The sequence below is a fragment of the Phoca vitulina genome, unplaced genomic scaffold (assembly GCF_004348235.1).
Source record: "Phoca vitulina isolate PV1807 unplaced genomic scaffold, GSC_HSeal_1.0 scaffold41, whole genome shotgun sequence".
In the NCBI taxonomy this organism is placed as follows: Eukaryota; Metazoa; Chordata; class Mammalia; order Carnivora; family Phocidae; genus Phoca; species Phoca vitulina.
Window position 1 is genome coordinate 2,713,872 of NW_022589744.1, and position 22,919 is coordinate 2,736,790.

At 43.3% G+C, this 22,919-nt stretch overlaps 1 protein-coding gene across 2 annotated transcripts in view; it reads right to left on the reverse strand.

Annotated features, from left to right (window-relative positions):
• The window catches only part of ERN1 (endoplasmic reticulum to nucleus signaling 1), a 77,074-nt gene extending 67,223 nt beyond the window's left edge, over nt 1-9,851 (reverse strand). For both annotated transcript variants that reach the window (XM_032429478.1, XM_032429477.1), the window contains exon 1: nt 9,767-9,851. In XM_032429478.1, the coding sequence (XP_032285369.1) occupies nt 9,767-9,823 (57 nt within the window). In that variant the 5' untranslated portion in view covers nt 9,824-9,851. The remainder of the gene's footprint in view (nt 1-9,766) is intronic.
• Between the last annotated feature and the right edge of the window lie 13,068 nt (nt 9,852-22,919).

Genomic DNA, 22,919 nt, shown 5'->3' on the forward strand with positions numbered 1-22,919 from the left:
GCTCGCTCACTCATTCTCTCACAAAAATAAAATCTTTAAAAGAAAAACAACTCAGAGAGGGTACTGTAAAGGAACCTGGAAGCCAGAATTATTGATTCCTTAGACCTCTTAACATATGGAGAAGGCAAAAATACCAAGTAAGCATGAAGTAGAACTTTAAATAATTCTAAACATCTTATAATTCAATGATTAAGTGTATTTAATACAAAGCCAGTTTTGGGGTGCCTGGGTGGCTCAGATGATTGAGCGTCTGCCTTCGGCTCAGGTCATGATCTCCAGGTCCTGGGATCCAGCCCCGGCATCAGGCTCCCAACTCAGCAGGGAGTCGGCTTCTCCCTCTCCCCTTGCTCGTGCTCTCTGTCTCTTTCTCATGAATAAATAAAATCTTAAAAAAAAAAAAATACAAAGCCAGTTTATAAGCTAAAGCTGATTTCTTAAAAAGCAATTTTTAAAAAGATTTTATTTATTTATTTATTTGTCAGAGAGCTAGAGAGAGAGGGAGAGAGAAAGAGAGCACAAGCAGGGGGAGCGGCAGGCAGAGGGAGAAGCAGGCTCCCCGCCAAGCAAGGAGCCTGATGCGGGACTGGATCCCAGGACCCTGGGATCATGACCTGAGCTGAAGGCAGACGCTTGACCGACTGAGCCACCCAGGCGTCCCTAAAAAACAATTTCAGTATTCAGTACTTGCAGCCTGGAATTACTTGTTCATTAAAAGTTGGGCACTACAATATATTAGAAAAAGCACAATGCGACCTGGTCCATTACTAGTTCTGCCACTAACTAGCAGAATGTATCAACCTCAATTTCTCTACAGAATGAGCCAAACCTGTCTCCAGTCTGGTCTAGCGCTCTGTGATGTGACAGGGCACAGGGAGATGCATTTGCTCTGTCCACGATTAAGGTACAAGAATTGCCTGACAGCACATTAGAATCATCTGGGGCTTGGGGGGGAAAAAATTTTTTTTTTTTTTTTAAAGGGTGCTGGGCTCCATTCCTAGAGATTCCAATTTCAGTCACCTTGGGTGGTGCCTGAACAGAGGGTTTTTAAAGAGCTCCCCAGGTGACTCTAGGTGACTAATTCAGCCAGGTCTGAGACGCACTGCCTCATGTAACACATTCCTAGTTGCAGCTGTGGCCCTCCAGGCAGGTGTTTCTCTCACTCCTAGAGGCCCCTCAGGAGTGACAGGCTGTTTACTTTAAGAGAAGAGAGATGTGGTTCAGTTTGGTCAACAAACTCCTATGACCCAACTGTAGATCAATGACAATATCTAGGGATTCTGACAGCACCGTTTGTTCAGAAAACGTATGAAAAAATCTGGTTTCCCTGACAAACACTTCTGCAGCCTAGACAAACAATTATTCCCTCATCTGAAATGGGGGGTGGGGAAATAATCCACTGGAGAAAGCGCTGGTTTTGAATTATAATTATAAATTAGTCTACTAACTAGGGAAATCATGTTTAATACATAAGAGGACAACCCTAGACCAAGGTTCATTTTTTAACAATGAAACATCATGCTGAGTGAAAAATGAAACTGACTTGGAATAATCACAAACCATTTATCTTGCAGGGTTTGGCCATGGAAAGATTAATCTCATTACTGATATGAGGAGCCCATCAAGAGGGTCCCACATACTACGGTTGATGCCCACCCAACCAAGTACCCTGGAAGCCCCTCTCACGCTGTAGAAACACTATTGATGAGATCCCATTAAAGGGTACAGCAACCTCTTCCTCCCCCCCTACTCCCCCCTAAGAAATCCACAACCCACATGCCTGACGATAAAACAGCTCCTTGTTTTATTGGTCTTAAAGAGCTTCAAAAAGGAACATTCAATCATTACCTGTTGAGTGCTCACTGCAATGGGTATGGCCAACTCACCATGCTAAATGCCGCAAAGGATGCAGATAAGCAAGACAGGGTCCCTTCCTTCTAGGGCAAACCAGCAAGAGAAGCAACAGCCCTCCCCCCCCACCCACCAGGGCACCTTCTTGGTGGTCTCCTCTCTCCCTCATTACACTTTCCCGAGACCCACCGAAGCTAACCTTCGTCCTCCACTATGGTCCAAGGGCCAAGGCCACTCTCTCTCCTGTCACCACAGACCCACTTCCTGGTGCCGGAACCGCTTGGGAGGTAGGGGCCTCTGCAAAGATCAACACCCCAGGCCCAGCCTGATGATTAGAGGGTTCTAGCTTTTCAGGATTCTGTACCAAAGACTGACTGCACCATGGAAGAGCAACTCTGGTTAAAGGCTTTTAAGACCTGAACTTTCAGTTTTGCTATTTCAGAAACATTTCTGGGCAAGATCTTACTGAAAAACATGCACCTGCTTGGTTATTATTAGACGTAAGCGAAGAAATGAGCTTCCACTATGACCTGGTTTTAAGGGCCTCTGAATATCCACTCTATCCACCATCACTGTACTTGGCTCCAGAGTTGAAAATGGTCTTTCTCGCTGATGGAGAGTCTCAGGTGAAGGCAATGTTTCCACCTCAAAGCTGCATCTTTCTACTACTGGAACAAAGGGTAAGAGGCCATGACTTTCGTGGGAGGAACAAGAGCGTTTTCTGAGCATGCTCCTGAAGCTTCCAAGGAAGTCTACTTTCTTCTCTGCCCAGTCCTTCTCTAGAGCCAATCTCTCCTTGCAACATGGTCGGTCACCTGCTCAGGGTGTGACTGGAGTAAACGGACAGTTCTAACAAACCCACCAGACATAAGCACTGTAGGAGCTGCTCTTCGAAGGGAAGCAGGAGGGTTAGATTCAAAGTTCAGTTCTGCCACTGAAGCATGATCTTGGACAGGTCACCAGCCCTCTCTGGTCTCAGCCTCCTCATCTGTCTGCTCTGGGGAGCACAGCGGAGCAGCTATTATTCAACTTGGGAGGGGAGGACACGGTATACGCCCCAAATATCACCCTCCAAGGTTCGAATGTGCTCCCACTGTTACTGATGGATGTGCACTGTCCTATTCCTTACCTGAGGTGGGGAAAATACAGAGAGCCACTGGGCTAGATCAACAAGACTCCTTCTACCCTGACTCTAGTTATCTTGGGAGGCTATCCATTTATTCGTATATGCTCCCACTGCTCACAATATTTCTGGAGTTTTTTGGAAATCCCCTTCAAAGAATATACTTTTGAATCCCCTAAGTGATAGAAAGTGTTCAGTTGGTTTTCAAAAACAACCAAAAATCAAATACAAGTGTCCTCAATAAATTACGCAATCAAGCTGAGTAACAGTTTTGATCAAAATTTCAGTGTGAACCATGTAGAAGTTATATTCAAGCAAATACCGGAAGGAATTGGGAAAGGTTTTAAATTGTGTAAGTATCATTGGCTTAAGAGTAAATATTTGCTTTTTTAGGGTTCCTGAATTATTAAATGGGTTAAAAAAAATTCCTAAATGAAATAATGAAAAGTAAAAAAAAAAAAAAATTTTTTTTTTCAACTGATTTGTATGACATGAACTCTGACCCTTGAAGGGGTGATTATTTGGAAAGACACAACATTCTTTTGGATGAGTAAGTTTAGGTATGTTTGTGGAAAAGACAAAACACCACCAAAGGCATTACTCCATTGTCAAGTGGTACCTGAATCTTCCCAGGAAAAACACCTGTCCGGACAAGCTATATGTTTTAAGAACTATGGTCTTCACAAGGGACAGTCAATGCACCAGTTCTTGACTTATTAACAGCCTTGAGGCAAAAACTTAAATGGCCTCATGACAAACTACAGAAACAATCTTGTCTGCAGAAGGTCGGCTACCCTCAAAACCAAACTTGCAGAATTATCCCGAGGTATTTCAGGGTGTTCATGGGAGCCACATCTGCTAGAAAGCTGATCTGAAACCACTGCAGACCAAAGGACTCTGCAAACAAGTCACTTAACAAATCAGAATAAAACATTTCTCAGCAGCTTTTAGGTATAGAAGGGGTCATCAAGAGACTGCTGCGGTTATTTACATCTTCAAAATATAAACAAAACAAGATCTAAACATTCCATTTTCACTTGACCTAAAATCCACACTGCTAAAAGAAAACAGGTTACTTTAAAATGGTTGCTACAAAACCAATTTAAAGGTTAGTTTTGTGCTTTTTTAAAACATCCAGTATTCCCCGGAGGCTGGGGAAGAGGGCAAGAGTAAATAAGATTAGAAAATTCTGGTTCTGAGAATTTATTCCAAGGAAATAATTAGGCAGTTAAGATATGCTTAGCAACAAGAGGTTTATCACATTGTTGTTGTTTTTAAAAAAGATTGTATTTATTTATTTGAGAGAGAAAGAGAGAGAGAGAGAATGAGCAGGGGAAGGAGCAGAGTAGAGGGAGAAGCAGACTCCCTGCTGAGCTGGGAGCTGATGCAGGGCTTGATCCTAGGACCCTGAGATTATGACCTGAGCCAAAGGCAGACACTTAACCGACTGAGCCACCCAGGCACCCCATCACATTGTTTATAGTAATGAAAATTAAAAACAGCCTCAATATCTAAATGGCTGAATGGCCAAATTATGGTATATCCAAAAAAACAAAACAAAACCAAAAAATCACGGTATATCCATTCAGAGAAGTAGTATGCCACTGTGAGAATAATGTTGCAGAATTAAATTTATTGACACAGAAAGATTTAGGATATATTCCAGTTTGGGGAAGAAAAATATCTACACAAATATGTGCACAGAAAAAAATGTCTGGAAAGCTATATATCAAGACATTAGATCAGCCATCAGGGAAATGCAAATCAAAACCATAATGAATTACCACTTCATACCCACTAGGCTGACTACAGTCAAAAAGACAGAGAATATCAAGTGTTGGTGAGGATGTGAAGTTAGAACCCTCCTACATTGCAAGTAGGAATGTCAAGTAGTGCAGGTGCTTTGGAAAATCATTTGCCAGTTCCTTAAAAGATTACTTACCACATGACCCAGAAATCTCACACCTAGGTATATACCCAAGAAAAATGAAAATACATGGCCATTCAAAAATCTGTACACAAATGTTCATAGCAGCATTATTCAAAATAGCCAAAAAGGGGAAACAACCCAAATGTCCACCAACTTATGAATGGATAAACAAAATGTGGTATATCCATATAATGGAATATTATTCAGCAATAAAAAAAGAACAAAACATCAATACAACATGAATGAACCTCAAAAACATTATGCTAAGTGAAAGAAGCCAGTTACAAAAGATCATATGCAGCATGATTCTATTTCTATGAAATGTCCAGGGTAAATCTATAGATATAGAAAGTAGATTTCTGGTTGCCAGGGGCTGGGAGGTAAGTGGGAAATGGGGAGTGACAGCTAATAGGTATGGAGTTTCTTTTGGGGATGATGAAAATATTACAAAATTGTGGTGATGTTTGCACAGTTCTGTGAATATACTAAAAACCACTGAATTATATACTTTAAATGGGTGAACTGTAGGATATGTGAATTATATGTCAATAAAGCTCTTAAAAATGTTAATAGAGAATGTTTGGATAGTACAGGTTTATTGTTTTAATTTAGACTTATCTAAGCTTTTTAACATTTCTATAAAAATATGATTACTTTGAGGGATTTTTGAAAATCTTCCCAAGTTTTACAGAAAGCACCAAACACAGAGAAGATTTGAAGAAAGGGAAATACACCTTTCCTTATAATAGTAAGAAGACTAGAAACAACCCATATGGTCCCAGTAGGGTGGCCACTAGGCAAAGCATGGTTTATTACCATACTGATCCTGGTCAGTAAGACCCGTCTCCAACCTCAGGCTGGGCACAGAAGGCTCAAATGCTTTTGACATGGATGATGGTTTACTAAGGTGCTAGTCAAAATGACAAATTCAATAACATATTCAGAAAATTTCCTAACAGTTACAGAAAACTTTTGTGAAACTAAACATAAATATAGAACACATATTTTTATGCTGCTGTATTTGCTGTGTTTGTACATGAACAAAGATCATATGATAATCAGAAGCGATGTAGAGGGGTGCCTGGCTGGTTCAGTCGAGCATGTGACTCTTGATCTCAGGGTTGTGAGTTCAAGCCCCATATTGGGTGTAGAGCTTACATTAAAAAAAAAAAAAATTATGTAGAAACTAAAAATAAATTAAAAAAAAAAAGAATGCAAGCAGGGAGCTTATGATTACTTTTAAAAGTTCTACTTTTCCTAGCCCGTATCTTGTCTGCGGCACTCACTTAAATATCACTAAGAATGTGTTGCTCTGAGGCAAGGAAGTCTGAAACCAAACGGGGGATATAGGTGAAGATAAAGATAGAAAAAAAAAAAAATCCCCAACCCCTGGGAAATACAGCCAACCAGCATGTTTATTATTCACAAACTATGATTCACTGTCCCTATTTTTTAAGCCAGCATCACACTCTAATCATATTGCTAGGTTACAGGCCCCTAGTTATTTGTGCATAATAAAAACTGAATACATTACATTTTTCTCGCCTATATCATCTCTTCAGGGAGAACATTTGATCATTATAAAACGTAGACAATATTGAACCTAAAGATTACTTTGGATCCCCAAACCAGAGAGGTTTCCAGTGAAAATGAAATCTTTACCCAAAGATTCCTCAACCTGAAAAATGGAGTCAAAATCTGACGCAGGCAAAGAACTCTCTCCCCCCAGGACCATGCAAGTGGCACTATTCTGTCCAGACAAGAAGAAACCTTTACGTAGCTCACTGGTTTTATGTTCAGGAATATGATCTATTGTTGAACACTCTCAAGAGGAACTCTCATACACATTTTCTCTTGTGCTCTGAGAAGCTCAACTACTGCGGAAAGCCCAACGGGCAGGCAGGTTAATGAAACTAAACACACACATGTGAACAACTACAGTCCAATTTCATGATCAGCAGCCCTGATATGAGCTTAATGAAACATTCTCCTCACGGCCTCAGTATAAATAGTCGATATCGCCTTGTAGGATCATTCATGCGGGTGATAGCTATCAGAGCAAATGATAAGCAAGGACATTTTTAGTTAAGACTCATGTCTCAGATGGTATCCTCAGCGTGTTTTCGTACACACATGGCCCTCAGTTCTCAGTGACGTTGTTTATTCTCCTCTAAAACCAAAACACTGGCTGAATAAAAGAAATCGTATATATTATAGTTGAAGAAAGCATTTTGCTCACATGCTACCAATCTGTTTGGTACTTGACAGAAATGGTGCATAAACACCATTAAATGAGGACTACAGGACAGCGATGACGTAACACAAACCAACACTGGGTACAAGATCCAGGCCCAGGGAGGAGGGAAAACACTCACTAAATAAGCACAATTTGGATTAACAAGAGACAGCCTGCAGTAGGTAACACCGATGTTACTGCATTTTGGATATGATAGCCTCAAGTCTCAGCCTAGGATGAGTCAATGTCTGGCTCAATCTGACACACACTCTTGAAAGAAACTCACAGTATTGCTTCCAACGCACTAGTTATTTCATCAATCAAAAAGAAACAGCACTGGGGCACCTGGCTGGCTCAGTCGGTACAGCACATGACTCTTGATCTCAGGGTCATGAGTTCGAGCTCCACACTGGGTGTAGAGATTACTTAAATTTAAAACTTAAAAAAAGAGCACTGAAAAATATTCTTTGCAGAGGCATATAATAACATTAAAAAAATAATAATGACACTAAAAACATGGGGGGGGTTACATTTATTACCTATGATATGCAAGGTGCCTTCACACGTGCTAGTTTTCCCCACTTCACGTATCAGGAAACAGACTCTAAAAAGTAAAATAATTTGTCTGAGGGCACAGCTAACTAGTGGCCAGTTTGAACTCAGTTCAATTTGAAGTCCAGTTTGAACTTTGTCCAATTTTACACCCAATATGTTTTGCGGGACATCACTGTTGCCTAGTTTAACTGCATACTATGCAATGGGTTCCATTTAGAATTTAAAATAATAATTCTATGTTTGGGGATCAAAATTTTTACTGGTAGATAAGTCTGGGAGTGAAATTCTGACATTTTACTTACAAAGCAGTTACACTAAAATGTAACTTTTTGATAAGGGTCTGGAATATTTTACCATGAACTTTGAAAAGTTTGGATTTCTAAATACAATTTGGAAATATTTACACAAACTGAAACTATAGTCCCAACTAAAGCTAAATAGTTATTTTTGGCTCTAAGTTACTCAATAACTAGAATACTAGAATCCTGTGAAATAACAGCCCATGGAAAGATGTGGCAAAGAAAACCATATACATCTAGGCCCTGATATGAAATGATCAATTTCCATATCATTTGTTTGGTCATTCTATTTAATACTCTTATTTATGAATAGATGCCGAGCAAGAGTTAACCAAGGTGAAGTGTTCAAGTTCAAAATGTGACCCTAGTTGTGAAAGTGGATTATCTTTTTTAATTAGAAGAAAAACCTGGAGCACCTGGGTGGCTCAGTCTGTTAAGCATCTGCCTTGGGCTCAGGGTCCTGGGATCAAACCCCATGGGGCTCCCTGGTCAGCCCGGTGTGGGCTTCTCCCTCTCCCTCTGCCCCCCCCCTTGTGTTCTCTCTAAAATAAATAAAATCTTTAAAAAAAAGAAGAAAACTTACATGAGTTCTATCGCGAAGTGTGTACAAATTTTCCCCTTAAAAAACCCCCAAATTTGAAAAAGGTGATCTTATATTTTACTTCATCTATTTCCAAATTCTTGTTACTCCAAGAGCACAGACTATAAGTGCATAACCTCCGAAGACGTCACACTGTGGTACTCAGGTACACACATGTCAATTCTCCACCTGGACACCTGGTACATGATATACCATATTAAAAGGTACATAGTGGAAGTCATTAAACAAGAACCTGAACCAATGTACCATACCCACATCCTGAACAAGGAGTTTTTTAAAAAACCACTAATTCAGGTTTTTTTCAGCTAGAAGGAAAAAAGCCAAGTCTGTCCACAAAATGTCCTCCCCAGCCACGGGGCCCAAATCCACAGCCTGAGTAAAGGCCTTAAATAGTTAAATAAATGTAATCCAGGCGCTTCTCTCCAGGAAAAGATGAAAAGACGTTTCATACCGCTCTACAGTGCTCACGTGAGGAGACAAGTCTTTCATTTAAAGTTCTGAAGCGGCTTCACCGCTGTCCCACATGGGATATTTAAAAAGAGTGTAAATCCCATAGCTTAACTTGCTTCACGAAGTCTTGGTGCACAAAAGGAAGCCTCCTGCCTCTGAATACTTAGAAACCTGCAAGGCAGGTAAGCAGAATCACACTCGCAGGTAAAAATGCTTGCCCTCACCCCGTGGCATTCGTTTCCCAAAGTTCTCGCATTTTTAAAAGTTCAAACAAGGATTATAAACGCAAGACATTCCCACCCCTCGATTATAGGGCCCCTTCCATCCTTGCCCCGCGGCCACCGCCAGGCAGAGCGGGCGCCCACCTGTGGGAAGGGTCCGGCAGGTGGGGCGGCCTCCCAAGCGCCCGGGGCCTTCAAGAGGCCCCGAGGTGCCGCCGGGACGCCGCAAAGTTGTGCGGGAGCGCACGGGGCCCCGGGAGACGCTGCCGGTGACAGCCGCGCTGGCCGGCGAGGCCCCTCGGGTGGCGTGCGCCTCGGCCCGGCAGACGGCGGCCGCCGCTCAGGCCGGCCCGGAGGTGCTCGCTCCCCGCCCGGCGCCGTCTCCTACGCCCTGCCCGAGCCTCCGCTGGGGCGCGCGGGGCCTCGGGCCGCCACCGCGCTCCCGGCTCGGACCCCAGTCCGCCCCGCGCTGTCCCTCACCCCACGCTCCCCCGGTCACTCACCCCGGGGCCAGGCAGCAGCAGCAGCGCCAGCAGCGCCAGCAGTAGCCGGGCCGGCATGGCGAGGACTCGGGCCTGGCTCCCGGCCCGGCCGGCCGGCTCCGGGGGGGCGGTGCGGGCGAGCGGGCGGGCTGAGGACGGGGCGGGGGCGCCGCGACGACAGCGCCGCGGCGGCCGGACTTCAGCGGACGCAGGGCTGACTAGGCGGTGGCAGCACCCCCATGCCCAGCCCTATAAGCGCCGGGTGTCGGCGCTTCTTCCGGTCGGGGCGGGCCCGGGGGCGGGGCCTACCTAGGGGCGGCCCCGAAATTGGGCGGGGGCAGGGCCCGGAGGCGGAGCCTGGGGCGGGGCTGTACTGGAGGGGCGGGGCCGGGGCGGTGCTGGCCTCCCGCTGGCCGGGCGTCAGGCGGCCGCGGTTCCTGGGGGAGAAGGACCAGGCCTGGGTGTCCGGCGTGTAGGGGCGCTGAGCGATTGAGGCAGGGAGCTTTGCCGAAGCCTGGGGGAAGCCGGCAATCCCGCCCCGCGGGTGCACCCCTTCCCCAGGCGGTCCCGCCAACCCCGCGGAGAGATCCGCTGCGTTAAGACTCGGAAGACTCGATCAGGGGAAAGGCCAGGAGACGGGCGGTGCCGGTTGTCCAGAGCCCCCGCTTCGTCTTTCCGTCGTGGTGGAATCATGGGCGACCTCCGGAGCCAGGGTCAGCAGCTGGCAGGGATTCCAGCAAACACAACACTTCTGCCATGCGCGCAAGTCCACAGCTCTAGGGTCCTCCGGCTGTTTCTCAGCTAGCCCCAAGGCCCCTTTCTTCCCTTTGCCCTCAGGAATTCCCCTCAAATCTCGTCCAACAGCCATCTCTTCCCTTTGGAATAAACTACAGCCAAGTCATTCTCCAAAAATTATAAGCAAAGAAGGAAACCATTTCAGCGGCTTGCGTTGTGTGTTTATGAGGCATTTAGCAGATGTGACTTCGTGGAGCTAGAGATGACGTGTGTCACAACTCATTGGAGCGAGTGGGTGTGTTGAGGACTCATACAAGACCTATTTGAGGATTATGGACTATTAACCTGAATTTAAAATCTGGCACCTATATGGTCACTGGGTCCCATGCTGCTCTCCACTTGGATGGAAGTGGAGAGAGAAGACATACTGTTTGTAACAGGATAAACTAAGATTCAAAGCATAACATTTACATATCCTTGGAGAAAAAGAAAAAGGGGATAGCAACTTCTCTAATTTTTCCTGACTTGCTCACATGACAGCCTAAGATTTTTCAGGGATTGGGGAAAAAGGAGTAGGCGATGCTAGAGAAAACAGCAAAGAAGTAGCAGGGGACTGACCAAATGTCTGGTCTGTGCGCACTGTGGATCAACCCTATTTGAGTATAAGACAGATAGATGCTCATTGGTAGCCCAAATCCCATAAACAGAGTTCCCTATTCCCAGCCACCAACACCTGGATCGAAGTCAAGGGACCAATCTCTACCACTGCTGGAGAATCTAACACCAATTTTTAAGAGTGGGATGAATCTTGGCAACTGTGAAAGTGGTAGACACATTTTGAAAAGTGTTATCTGCACAGTTTCAATGTAGAGAGGTTTGGGATTGACAGAGAGATGTGTGAAGGCAGAGGCTCCATCACTCCTAGGCTGTGTAGCCAGGTGTCCACGGAGGAGCCTACAACACAGAAACTGGGAGGAGCTTTTTAATGATCACCTGTCCAGCTTGCAAGCTGACGACAGGATCTGCAAGACCACGTTTGAGTTAAAAGAGGAGCTTGACTAGAAAATGCTGGTCTCACATCCCTTCACTGGTGCTTTTTCTCAAACAGAGTAAGTCTAGGAGGGGAACTTTTTGTGCTGGAACTCTGGCAGCCCTTTGACAATTCAAAATGTCACTGTGACCTTGTAAGCACAGTAGATGAAACACAAAGGGGAATATGACTCATCTGACTCATAAATCAGCTTTAAAGATCTAACGAAGAAAAAAAAAACCTGTCCCAAGGAGTAGGTATATTTTGCATCTTGTACTTAGTTGGACCAAATCCCCAGGCTTTAACTGCACTATTAGAGGTTCTCAGAATTTCTCAGAATTTCTTATGCACCAATTAGATTGTTCTTACACTTAATCAGTTCCCATGTTTTATGCACTTCTCCACTTGATTGGCAACTCCTATGGTAAGCCCTGGTTTTATTTATGGTAACATTGCCCATAAGGTTGCTCCAAAGTTAAGTACTATTTTAAAAGCTTTTTGCTTAATGATAAAGCTAAAGCTGGCATCACTGATAAATAAAAACAGAAACGGAAATACTTTTGTAGGGTGCCTTTGAAGTGGACCTGCCCCTATAAAAGACCTGAAAATGGGCAGTAAGTGACCTTTCTGGAAGTTGCATTAAATAGCATGCACTAAACAAGGCAAAGGTCATGGTCTTGGTGTGAAGCTAAGCCCTCTTTTTTCACCAAGGCAAGAAAAATATGTGTATCGGATTTGACAAGGACTGCAGCAGGACCAGAATATGTCTGAGGAGCTGGGGATCGGAAGAAAGTGAGTTCACAAAATCTTATTTTCACTTCTCTCTAAACCAGTGGTTCCCAAACTTGGAGAATGTTTAAAAAACAGATTTCCAACACCTTTTCGTGCCCTCGTCCCCCACTGATTCAGCATCTCCAGGGGTGGACCCCAGAGCCTGTACGTTTTCCAGTTTTCACAGGTGACTGAGGGCAGCCAAGATCTTGGGCCCCAGCTGTCTCATAATGTCCGGTGTTAATTCCTGTGGCCTCTAATCCCTTTTGTTTATTTTAGCAAATGTCGCCCTCTGGTGGGATAAATTATGACTCAGTCTTTAAAGAGTTGGTGCCTCTTCATTTCTGTTTAAAACTCTTCAAAATTTCATTTAAAAAATGAACATGAGGTTGGTTTGCAGAGAGCTATTTAGTGAGAGGGTAGCTGCCTTTGAAGGAGTCTTTCAATTTAAAATCAGTTTGATTAACATATAGTGTATTATTAGTGTCAGAGGTAGAATTCAGTGATTCATCAGTTGCATATAGCACCCAGTGCTCATTACATCAGGTGCCCTCCTTAATGCCCATCACCTGGTTACCCCATCCCCCCACCCACCTCCCCTCCAGCAAGAGTCCCTTATGGTTCGTCTCCCTCTCTGATTTCATCTTATTTTTCCCTCCCTTCCCCTATGTTCATCTGTTTTGTTTCTTAGATTCCACATATGAGTGAGATCATATGGATATTTATCTTTCTCTTGAAGGAATCTTGAAAGGAAAAGAAGCTGATAAAACCCAAAAGAGAGGCCATGGTTGACAGTTCCAGGAACGTCTCAAAGGAACAGCATCTTTATCAGAATAAGGTGACTGACTTTTTTTGTGTTGCTGCTGCAGCTTCCAAACAGACTTGACCTTCCAGCACATGTAGGGTAGTTACGGGATAAGTAAAACAATGAGGCGAGAGTCTCTGGTAGCAAGTGACATCTTTATCTCCTTCATGTCCTACTGTTTGAAGGGAAATTTAAGAAAAGCCACTGTCGCTGTGAGCAGTGTGTTTAGACAAACAGAACTTCGGCTCGTCCTGTTCCAGGATGACCGGATTTGAAAAGACTGTGGTGCTCTGAAGAACTCTTTCCCACAGAATCCAACCCAATGCACACTTTCCTGTGCCGCAAAGGGGAGTGTTCCTCATTATCGCAGTTAAGAGTTATTGGCTGTTTCCTATTGTTTGAGAATGTGCAAGTACACGCTTTATGGGATCAGCTCACGTTACCTGCACAGCAGTTCCAGAGGTAGGTGTTGTTTGCCCCGTTTTACAAATGACACATTGAAATGTTAAGAGGTTTACAGTCTGGCAGGGGTAACACATAGGGAGCAAGAGGCATGACCTGGATTAGGACCCAGCTACGTACATGATGTCAGAGTTCATCTGGTCAACCCCAGGGGCTATGACACTCTCCCCCATTAGCTGCTTGTTATTCTTGCTTCTCCCACAGCATGATGACAAGGTACCATTATGTGACCTGTAAACATAGTTAGGTGCCCAGCTTGGCGTTTCCCCGAAGTACTGAGAGCAACCAGAAATTCGTACAAATGTGTGGTGATGAGGGGCATTGCCTCAAACAACATGTAAGCCTCCTGGTCTCATCTGGGGGTTGTGCAAAAGAATGTGAGTGATAGAGCAGCCGTGTGGGAGAGAAGAGTGAGCTTCCTCCTGGGAGTTCTGCCCTGTGAGATAATTCAGTCTAATCCTGACTGATTATTTGTTCACTTGCCTGTGAGCTGCCATATTTCACACCCAGTCATACCAAGTCTGTATGCCACCATGGGGAAGCGTCCACACTGTCACCGTTTATCAGATATGAATATTCTCCAAGAGCCAACGCAGCACCAGTATGAAAATAGCGGTCCTCTCAAAATGCCTCCACTTCCTCCCTGGCCAGTCCCTCTTACTCCCCTGGGGTCTGGCTTATTTCCACAGAACTCTCTGGAAACTTCCTTCAGGCAGCTCATAAACATTCTTCCTCTTGTGAAATCCCAGGGGCCATGCTTCATCTAGTTTTTCCTGGGCCTCTCTTCAGATGTGTTAATAGTTCTTCTTTCTGAACTTTCTCTCTCTGGGTATTGCCATTTTCTGGTTCTTTTTCCTCCTTCCGGACTGTGCTTCTCACAGCTTAATAGTAGACCTTACCGACTCTCTCTCCTTTGTCCTTAGAACTCATTCACAGACGTAACCGGATTTCAGAGCAGGAGGCAGACTTAGTTATAATCTAGTCAGCTTCCTTTTGCAGATGACTTCATCTCTGACTTCTCCACGGATGATGACTACTCATTCATTCATTCATTCTTTTAACAAATATTGCCGAGGGCTTCTGAGTACAAAGGATGGGTGCCACAAGGGAATATGACAGAGTCTGCAGGTTGGCAAAAGTGTCAGGACATGCACTGAAATAAGCACCATGCAAGGCTGACTGTGAGAAGTTCGAGAAAGCAGGAGTAAACTCAGAAACATAACTGTGGTGTTCAAGAGAGAGATGGATCAGGTGGAGGAAGGGAGTGGGATGGATAGAGCAGGAGCGGGGGGCAGGGTGCTTCATGGAAGAAGTGGTTTCTGCACTGGGTCCTTTCAGATTTGGCAGGGGAAGAGGAGGGGCATGAGGAAGGGATGACCCTGTGTGGCTTCATGGAAGCCCGAGCTGACTCCTCGGTGAGCCCACGCTTGGTTCCCACACTGGGGAGCAGTGGGAGATGAGGTGGGGAAGCAGCCAGGAGGGGTCGGTGGGGAGTAAATAAATAAACATTAAAAATTAAATAAGTAAATAAATAAAAATTAAAAATAAAAAGATAGAGCTGTTTTTCCTCCTTTGAATCTAGACTGGCTCCATGATTGGTCTTGACCAGAAGTGACATTCAGGGACTTACCAGCCCAGGTTTAAGAGGACTGGCAGCTTCCATTTCCTTCCTCTTAGAATTCTCACTTTGGGGATACTCCTTCTTGGAACCTGGTTGCTATGTTGGGAGAGGCCCAAGCCACACACAGGCCACCTGGAGGAGAATGGGGTTGCTGTAATTAACAGCTCCCACTGAGCCCCCAGTGGCCAGCCAGCCCCAGCTGTCAGCCATCTGGGTGAGCCACCTTGGATGTTCCAGCCCAGTCAAGCCCCTAGGTGTCCTCAGTGGACACCACATGGAGTGGAAGAACCTCTCAGCTGAGCCTAGTTTACTCACACACTTGTAAGAGATAATAAAACAGCTGACTCCATAAAACTTATGGAGTAGTTTGGGTATGCAGTATTAGATAAGCAAAACAGCCACCCATCTGGCCACCTTCACTTGACCCTACTCCAACTAGAGTCATGAAAAGAAACTCATTTCCTTTCTAGTGGCCAAGCCAGGAGGTAGGAGGCCCAGGAACTGCCTCCATCCAGTAGAAAGCCAATAGAAAAGAAAGAAGTTGACAAGAAATGCACAGATGCAGTCAAGGTGCCCTGGCCAAGCTTACGTTCTGATTTGAGTTGGCTTGAGATTGGCCTGCCCAGCCCTGCCCCCTCTATTGAACCAGACCTTCCCCCATTTACCTCAGCTAGTTCAAGTTGAGTTCATCACTCAAAACCAATCAACCCTGATCAAAATGCTGGCTCAGCTCACCATTTCTAGGAGGACTAAATCAACAATGTGTATGACCACACCTGGCCCAGGGCCAACCTTCAGTAAAGCAGAGTTTTCTTTCTCCTTTTCTCTTCCCCACCTATGCCTGCACTCTGAAGAAGACTCTGGTTGAAGGAGGTTGAAAGAGGGACATGAAGTGCATAAAATGTAGGGGTTTTCTTTTTACCCTCAGCTACACTGTGGGCTACTTGAAGATAGGGACTCTTTGCTTCACATTCATATTTCCCATGCCCAGAACAGGATCAAGCATGGAAGGGAGACTAAATTTTAAAGTGTTTCTTGAAAAAGAAAGTGAATGAGAGGTCACATCTTCCTCTGAGACCAGAGAGAGGGGTCTCAAGGGCTGTGTTATGTTGAGGTAGAGAAGAGGAAAGTTGAGGGAAATCACAATGGGATGATTTGGGTCCCTTTCAGCTTCCACACATCCCCTCCCCCCACACATACACACCCATGGCAGCCGTCAGAGCAAGTCACAGTGCTGGCTGGCTGATTGTTCTAGACAGTGTTCTCTGTCTTCTCCATCTTTTATCCCCACATGCTGGTGTCCCTCTCGCTTCCCAGGAGCCCTGTTCCACACTCACCTCAGCCTCCTCCAGACTCAGTGCCCTTCTTGACTCTCTTCCCAGGGCCTTGGGTCTTAGCTCTTCTGTATAATTTCTGGGTCCATCTACTGTTCTGAGTTAGGACTCCCCACCGCCCCTCCTGCTCCTGGTCCCTTGGTTCACTGGGTAGTTCATGGGGTGGGAGGTTAGTAAGCCTCCCTCAGAAGTGAGGTGTGGAGGTATGTATGTTGGTTGAGCTCAACCTTCTCAGATAACAAGGAATAGTTTTGACTAAAACAAAGTGTGGCCCTTAGGAGGTTGCATGGTATAGTGATCAAAGAGCATAAGCTTTTTTTTTTTAGGATTTTTTTAAAATTAATTTATTTGACAGAAAGAGGGAGACAGCAAGAGAGGGAACTCAAGCAGGGGGAGTGGGAGAGAGAGAAGCAGGCTCCCCGCCGAGCAAGGAGCCCAATGTGGGGCTCAATCCCAGGACCGTGGGACATGACCTGAGCCGAAGGCAGACGCTTAACAACTGAGCCACCCAGGCGCCCCCAAAGAGCATAAGCTTTAAAATCAAATTGTTATGAATTCAAATCCCAGCTCTGCTTGGCCATCTATTAATTGTGCAAATGTAAACAAATTACTTAATCTTTATGAGCCCTGGTTCTGATTGTTCGGACTTAGAGCTAAAAACCAGAAATAGCATTCCCTACCTTTCAGGACTATCCCAAGAATTAGAGCTAAAATATGTCAAGTGCCTTGCCTGTGGTAGGCACTCCCTTATTAGTAGCTCATGTTATTCTCAAGGGAGGAGATAAATCTGGGCTGTGGAATGTCACAAGGAGCTTGAACTCCACCAGACTGTCACTCTCTTGCTTAAAACCCATGAATGATAAATTGGATTTCATCAAAGTTAAAAATGCCACCTCCTCTTTGAAAGACACTGTCAGGAAAATAAAAAGGCAAATATTCACAATATATAGATGTGAAAAAGGATCTAAAGAATTCATATAACTCATTAGTAAGAAAACAATTTTAAAAGTGGGCAAAAGATCTGAACACTTTACAAAAAGAGATATAGTAATAGTCATATGAAAAGAGGGTCACCATCTTTGGTCATCAGAAAAATGCAAATTAAAACCACCATGAGTTGGGGCACCTGGGTGGCTCAGTTGTTAAGCGTCTGCCTTCAGCTCAGGTCATGGTCCCAGGGTCCTGGGATCGAGCCCCGCATCGGGCTCCCTGCCCAGTGGGAAACCTGCTTCTCCCTCTCCCACTCCCCCTGCTTGTGTTCCCTCTCTATGTCTCTCTCTGTCAAATAAATAAATAAAATTTAAAAAAATAAAAAATAAAACCACCATGAGCTATCCCATTAGAATGAGTGACAATACCAAGTGCTGACTAGGATTTGAAATAACCAGAACTCTCATACATTGCTGGTGAGAGTGTAAAATGGTATAATCACTTTGGAAAATAGATTGGCAGTTTCTTATAAGGTTAAAGACATATGCTTATCACATGATCTAGTAATTCCACTCCTAAAAGGAATGCAAATAAATGTCCATAAGAAGACTTCTACGCTGATGTTCATAACAGCTTTATTCATCATAGCCCCAAACTGGAAAAAACCCAAATTCTGTAAATATGTGGATGGAAAAACAAATGATGGCATATTCATACAATGAAATCCTACTCAGCAACACAAAAGCATGGATTACTGATACGATAATATGGATGAATCTCAAAAACATTCGTTTAAGTGACAGAAGCCAGACACGAAAGAGTACAAACTGCATGAATCCATTTACAAGAAAATCTAAAACAGGCAAAGTCATTCTGTAATGACAGAACATGGATCAGTGGTTGCCTGAGTTGGTGATTGAAGAGGGCGGGCACTGACTACAAAGAGGCAAGAGAGAAGCATTTTGGAGCGATGAGAATTTTCTGTGTCTTGATTGTGGGGGAGGTCACACAAATGTACCTATTTGTTCTTTGTGTTTTTTTTTAAAAGACATTTATTTATTTTAAAGATTTTATTTATTTGACAGAGAGAGCACAAGCAGGGGGAGCGGCAGGCAGAGGGAGAAGCAGGTTCCCCGCTGAGCAGGACCCTGGGATCATGACCGGAGCCAAAAGCAGCCTCTTAACCAACTGAGCCACCCAGGCACCCCCAAATGTACCTATTTGTAAAAACAAACAAACAAACAAACAAAAACCAGGGAAATGGACACCTAATATGGGTGCCTTTTATTGTGTGTAAAGTTGAATTTTTCTTTTTTTTTATAAAGTTAGATTTTAAAAGAGCAACTGCAGAAGAGAAAACCTGATTGTCAGCTGATTGGTCAATGGTTGTATGAAAATAAATGCTTTAAAAATTTAACTACACTGAGATACCATTTTATACTCACGTATGAAGTGTCTGACAATATCAAGAATTGGTGAAGGTGGAGGCCAATGTGGGAGTGCAAAGTACAGTATCCACTTTTGAAAAGTTATTTGCTATTATCTAGAAAGTTGGAAATGTGCCTACCCTACGACCCAGCAATTGTGCTTCAATCTACATACCCCAAAGGAACTTTTTTGCACACATACAAGAATATTCGGAGTGGCTTTGTTTGCAATAATGAAAACGGTAGGTACTGTAAACATCCAACATAAAGAGAACAGATGTGTAATGAGTGATGTAACCGTGTACTGGGATGCTACACAGAAGTGAATCTGGTTGCCTTAGTACAATTACTAGCTGCAAACATACAACGTGAATGTCACCAATATTATGCAATAAAAAGAGTAAGTCATAGAAGATACATATATTCTATTTCTATAAAGCTCAAAATCACGCAAAACTAAATAACATATAAATGTATGAAGCAAAACTTAAAAAAAAAAAAGTGAAACAAGACAAACTCTAAACTCAGGATGGTGGTTTCCTCTGAGAGTGTGGGAAGGAGATGGAATCAGAAGGGGCAGAAAGTGAGCTTTAAAATTATCGATGATGTCATTTTTCTAAAAGTGGTGAGCATATGAATGTTCAATTTATTAATAATCTCCAAACCACACATATACTTTATATGTACTCTTTTGTGTGCAGAGACATTTCATACTAAAAATTTGAAAAGGCAAATATTGTCACATTGGGCTAAACACGATAAGCCGACCATGTGCCTCATACAAAGGACACACTAAAAACAAAATAACATAGAAAGGTTAAAAATAAAGGGATGGGCAAAGTTATACCAGCACACACAAACAAACAAAAAAAGACACAAGTAGCAATGTTAATGTAAGACAAATTAGAACTCAAGGCAAAAAACATGAGTGTTATTTTATACATAGATACATATAATCCATGATGGAATATTATCAGCCACAAAGTGTAATGAGATAAATAGCATAGCCTCAAAATATACCAAGCAAATAACAATAGAAATAATCAAGGAAAACGACTGAAGCATAATTTTTTAATTTTTTATTTTTAAATGTCCTACAGTAATATGAAATCGTGTGGGGGTATAGTTCTACGAATTTTGACAAATACATAAAGTCATGTAACCATCACGATCAAGATACAGAACAATTCTATCACCCTCAAAAATGCACTCATGCTGCACCTTTGTAGTCAAATGCTCCTGCACCTCCAATTCCTGGAAAATCTTTCATCTGTTTTTGGTTCTTATAGTTTTCTCTTTTCTAGAATATCATATAAATGGAATCATACCATCTTTTGAGTCTGGTTTCTTTCACTCAGCATAATGCCTCTGAGATTCTTGCAAGTGTTGCATGTATCAATAGTTCATTCTATTTTATTGCTGAGTATCATTCAATTGTATGAATGTACCACAGTTGCTTAAGATCCACCCATTGAAGGTGGATTTAGGTAGGTGCTTTTAGGTAGTTCCACTTTGGAAGCATTATGAATAATGTTATAAACATTTGGTACAGGATTTTGTGTGAACATAAAATTTCATTTCTCTTGGGTAAGTTAACTTTATAAGAAACTGTCCAAATTCTTTTCCAAAATGTATATACTATTTTGCATTCCTAAATAGTAATGGAGCAAAGTTCTTGTTGCTTTGCATCCTCCCCAGCATTTCATACTTGAAGCATAATCTTAACACGTCACAGTCAGTGACAGTACATATACTCCCAATCAAGTATAAATTAGACATTTGGAAAATATGATTACAACACACTTAAGGTTGAATTAATAAATATTTCATGTCAATGTACATGATAGTGAAAACACTGTCGTTGCAAGAATCCATGGAACATTTATTTATTTAAGATTTTATTTATTTATTTGAGAGAGGGAGTGTGTGTGTGTGTGTGTGTGTGTGAGAGAGAGAGAGAGAGAGAGAGTAACAGAGGAAACACGGGGAGGGAGAGGCAGATGGGGAGGGAGAGGGAAAGGGAGAGAGAGAATCTCAAGCTGTCTCCCGGCTGAGCACAGAGAGCTGAGCACAGAACCCAGTTGGGGCTGGATCTCACAATCATGACCTGAGGTGAAACCAAGAATCGTATGCTTAACTGACTGAGCCACCCAGGTGCCCTGAGAATCTGTGGAACATTTGTAAAAATAGATGTTCTAGGCCACAAAGAAAACTTGTATTCATTTCCTAATGTAGAAACTGTACCACAATGTAATAAATGTAGAAAATAATAAAAATTTAAACAGCAATAAAAATAACTGCATAGACGTCACAAGACATTTGACAAAATAATCATTACTTTGGGTCATAGAGGAATTTTTAAATTTAACTAAAGACTGTGTCGAAAATAATGAAAATAAGAGTACAATTTAACTACAAGGTCAGGTTGAAATGCTTTTCTTACTACATTTTCCTTATTAAATTAGGAGGAAAAAAGGAAAAGATTTCCCAAAGAGAACATTAAGGAAATAAAGAAAACCAGATATTGTGACTGGTTGCTGTTCTCTCTCCTGGTAAAGCAAGCTCTCACAGGGCAGTGCCATATTATTCTCCATTACAATTCATCCTTGAACAACATGGGTTTGAACTGCATGGGTCCACCTTTTTTTTTTTTCAACAAATACCATACAGCACTGCAAACGTATTTTCTCTTCCTTTATGCGTTTTTTTTTTTTTTTTTTAAGAGGGAGAGAGTGTGCAGGATCAGGGGGAGGGGCAGAGGGAAAAGAGAGAATCTCAAGCAGGATCCACGCCCAGCAAGAGCCCCATGGGAGGCAGATCTCACAACCCCGAGATCATGACCTGAGGTGAAATCAAGAGTCAGATGCTTAACCTGCTGAGTCACCCAGGCGCCCCTCCTTTATGATTTTCTTTCTAGCTTACTTTATTATAAGAATATAGCATATAATACATACAACACAAAATATGAGTTCATTGACTGTTTATGTATCCATAAGCCTTCTGGCCAACAGTAGGCTACTAGTAGTTAAGCTCTGGGGGAGTCATAATTGAGTCAGGAATTTTCCACCGCTGGGTGGTGGGTGCCCCAACACCTCCCTCACCCCCTTCCTTGTTCAAGGGTCAACTGTAGTGAAGAGTGTGTCTGGCTTACTCTAAGAGTTCAGTACTTAGAAGTACTTTTAACTTTCCCAAAGTTAGGCATTCTCTCCTTGGGGCTTCCACAGTAGGTTGTTCATAGCTCTATTTTAGCATTTATTAAAGCTCTGCACTCACCTAAGTTTTCCACCTCACAGCATTCCTTTAAAATAATTATTTGTTGGGCGCCTGGGTGGTTCAGTCGTTAAACGTCTGCCTTCCGCTCAGGTCATGATCCCAGGGTCCTGGGATCGAGCCTCGCATCGGGCTCCCTGCTCCGCAGGAAGCCTGCTTCTCCCGCTCCCGCTCCCCCTGCTTGTGTTCCCTCTCTCGCTCTCTCTCTGTCAAATAAATAAATAAAATCTTAAAAAAAACAACAACAAAACAATTATTTGTTTACCACTCAGAATGTGCCAGGCAACCGACATGATTTCATTTAATCTTCACAACTTTTTTGGATATTCCTATTTTTCTCAAATTGAGGGTCATACAAGGAACTCGTCACAAAGTCAGGATCTGGTTGCACATCCTCTACTTTCTTTTTTTTTTTGGCACATCCTCTACCTTCAAAGACAGGCTCTTTTTGCCCGAACAGGTTACTTTCAATTCAGGAACAAAGTTAGACTGTCACCTTTATATCCTCAGCTCCTAGCCTACCTCCTGGCACAGAACATTTCAAAGTGACTCAGTTGCGTCCTGTTTGTAAACTGCCCTTTGGTGTACTGTACAGAGACGCGCGAATTACAAGCCAGCAACCTAGACTCGGAAAGAAATCCAGACTCACAGTCTTTCCTTGACGCCCATCTCTATGGTCGGCACGTGACCACTCTATACTCTGGAGGACTCAGCGAGCACGGCCGCTCTTTAGGCTACTTTACGGGCACGTGACCGGAAGTGTCCCTTGCTATTGGTTACTGCCGGTAA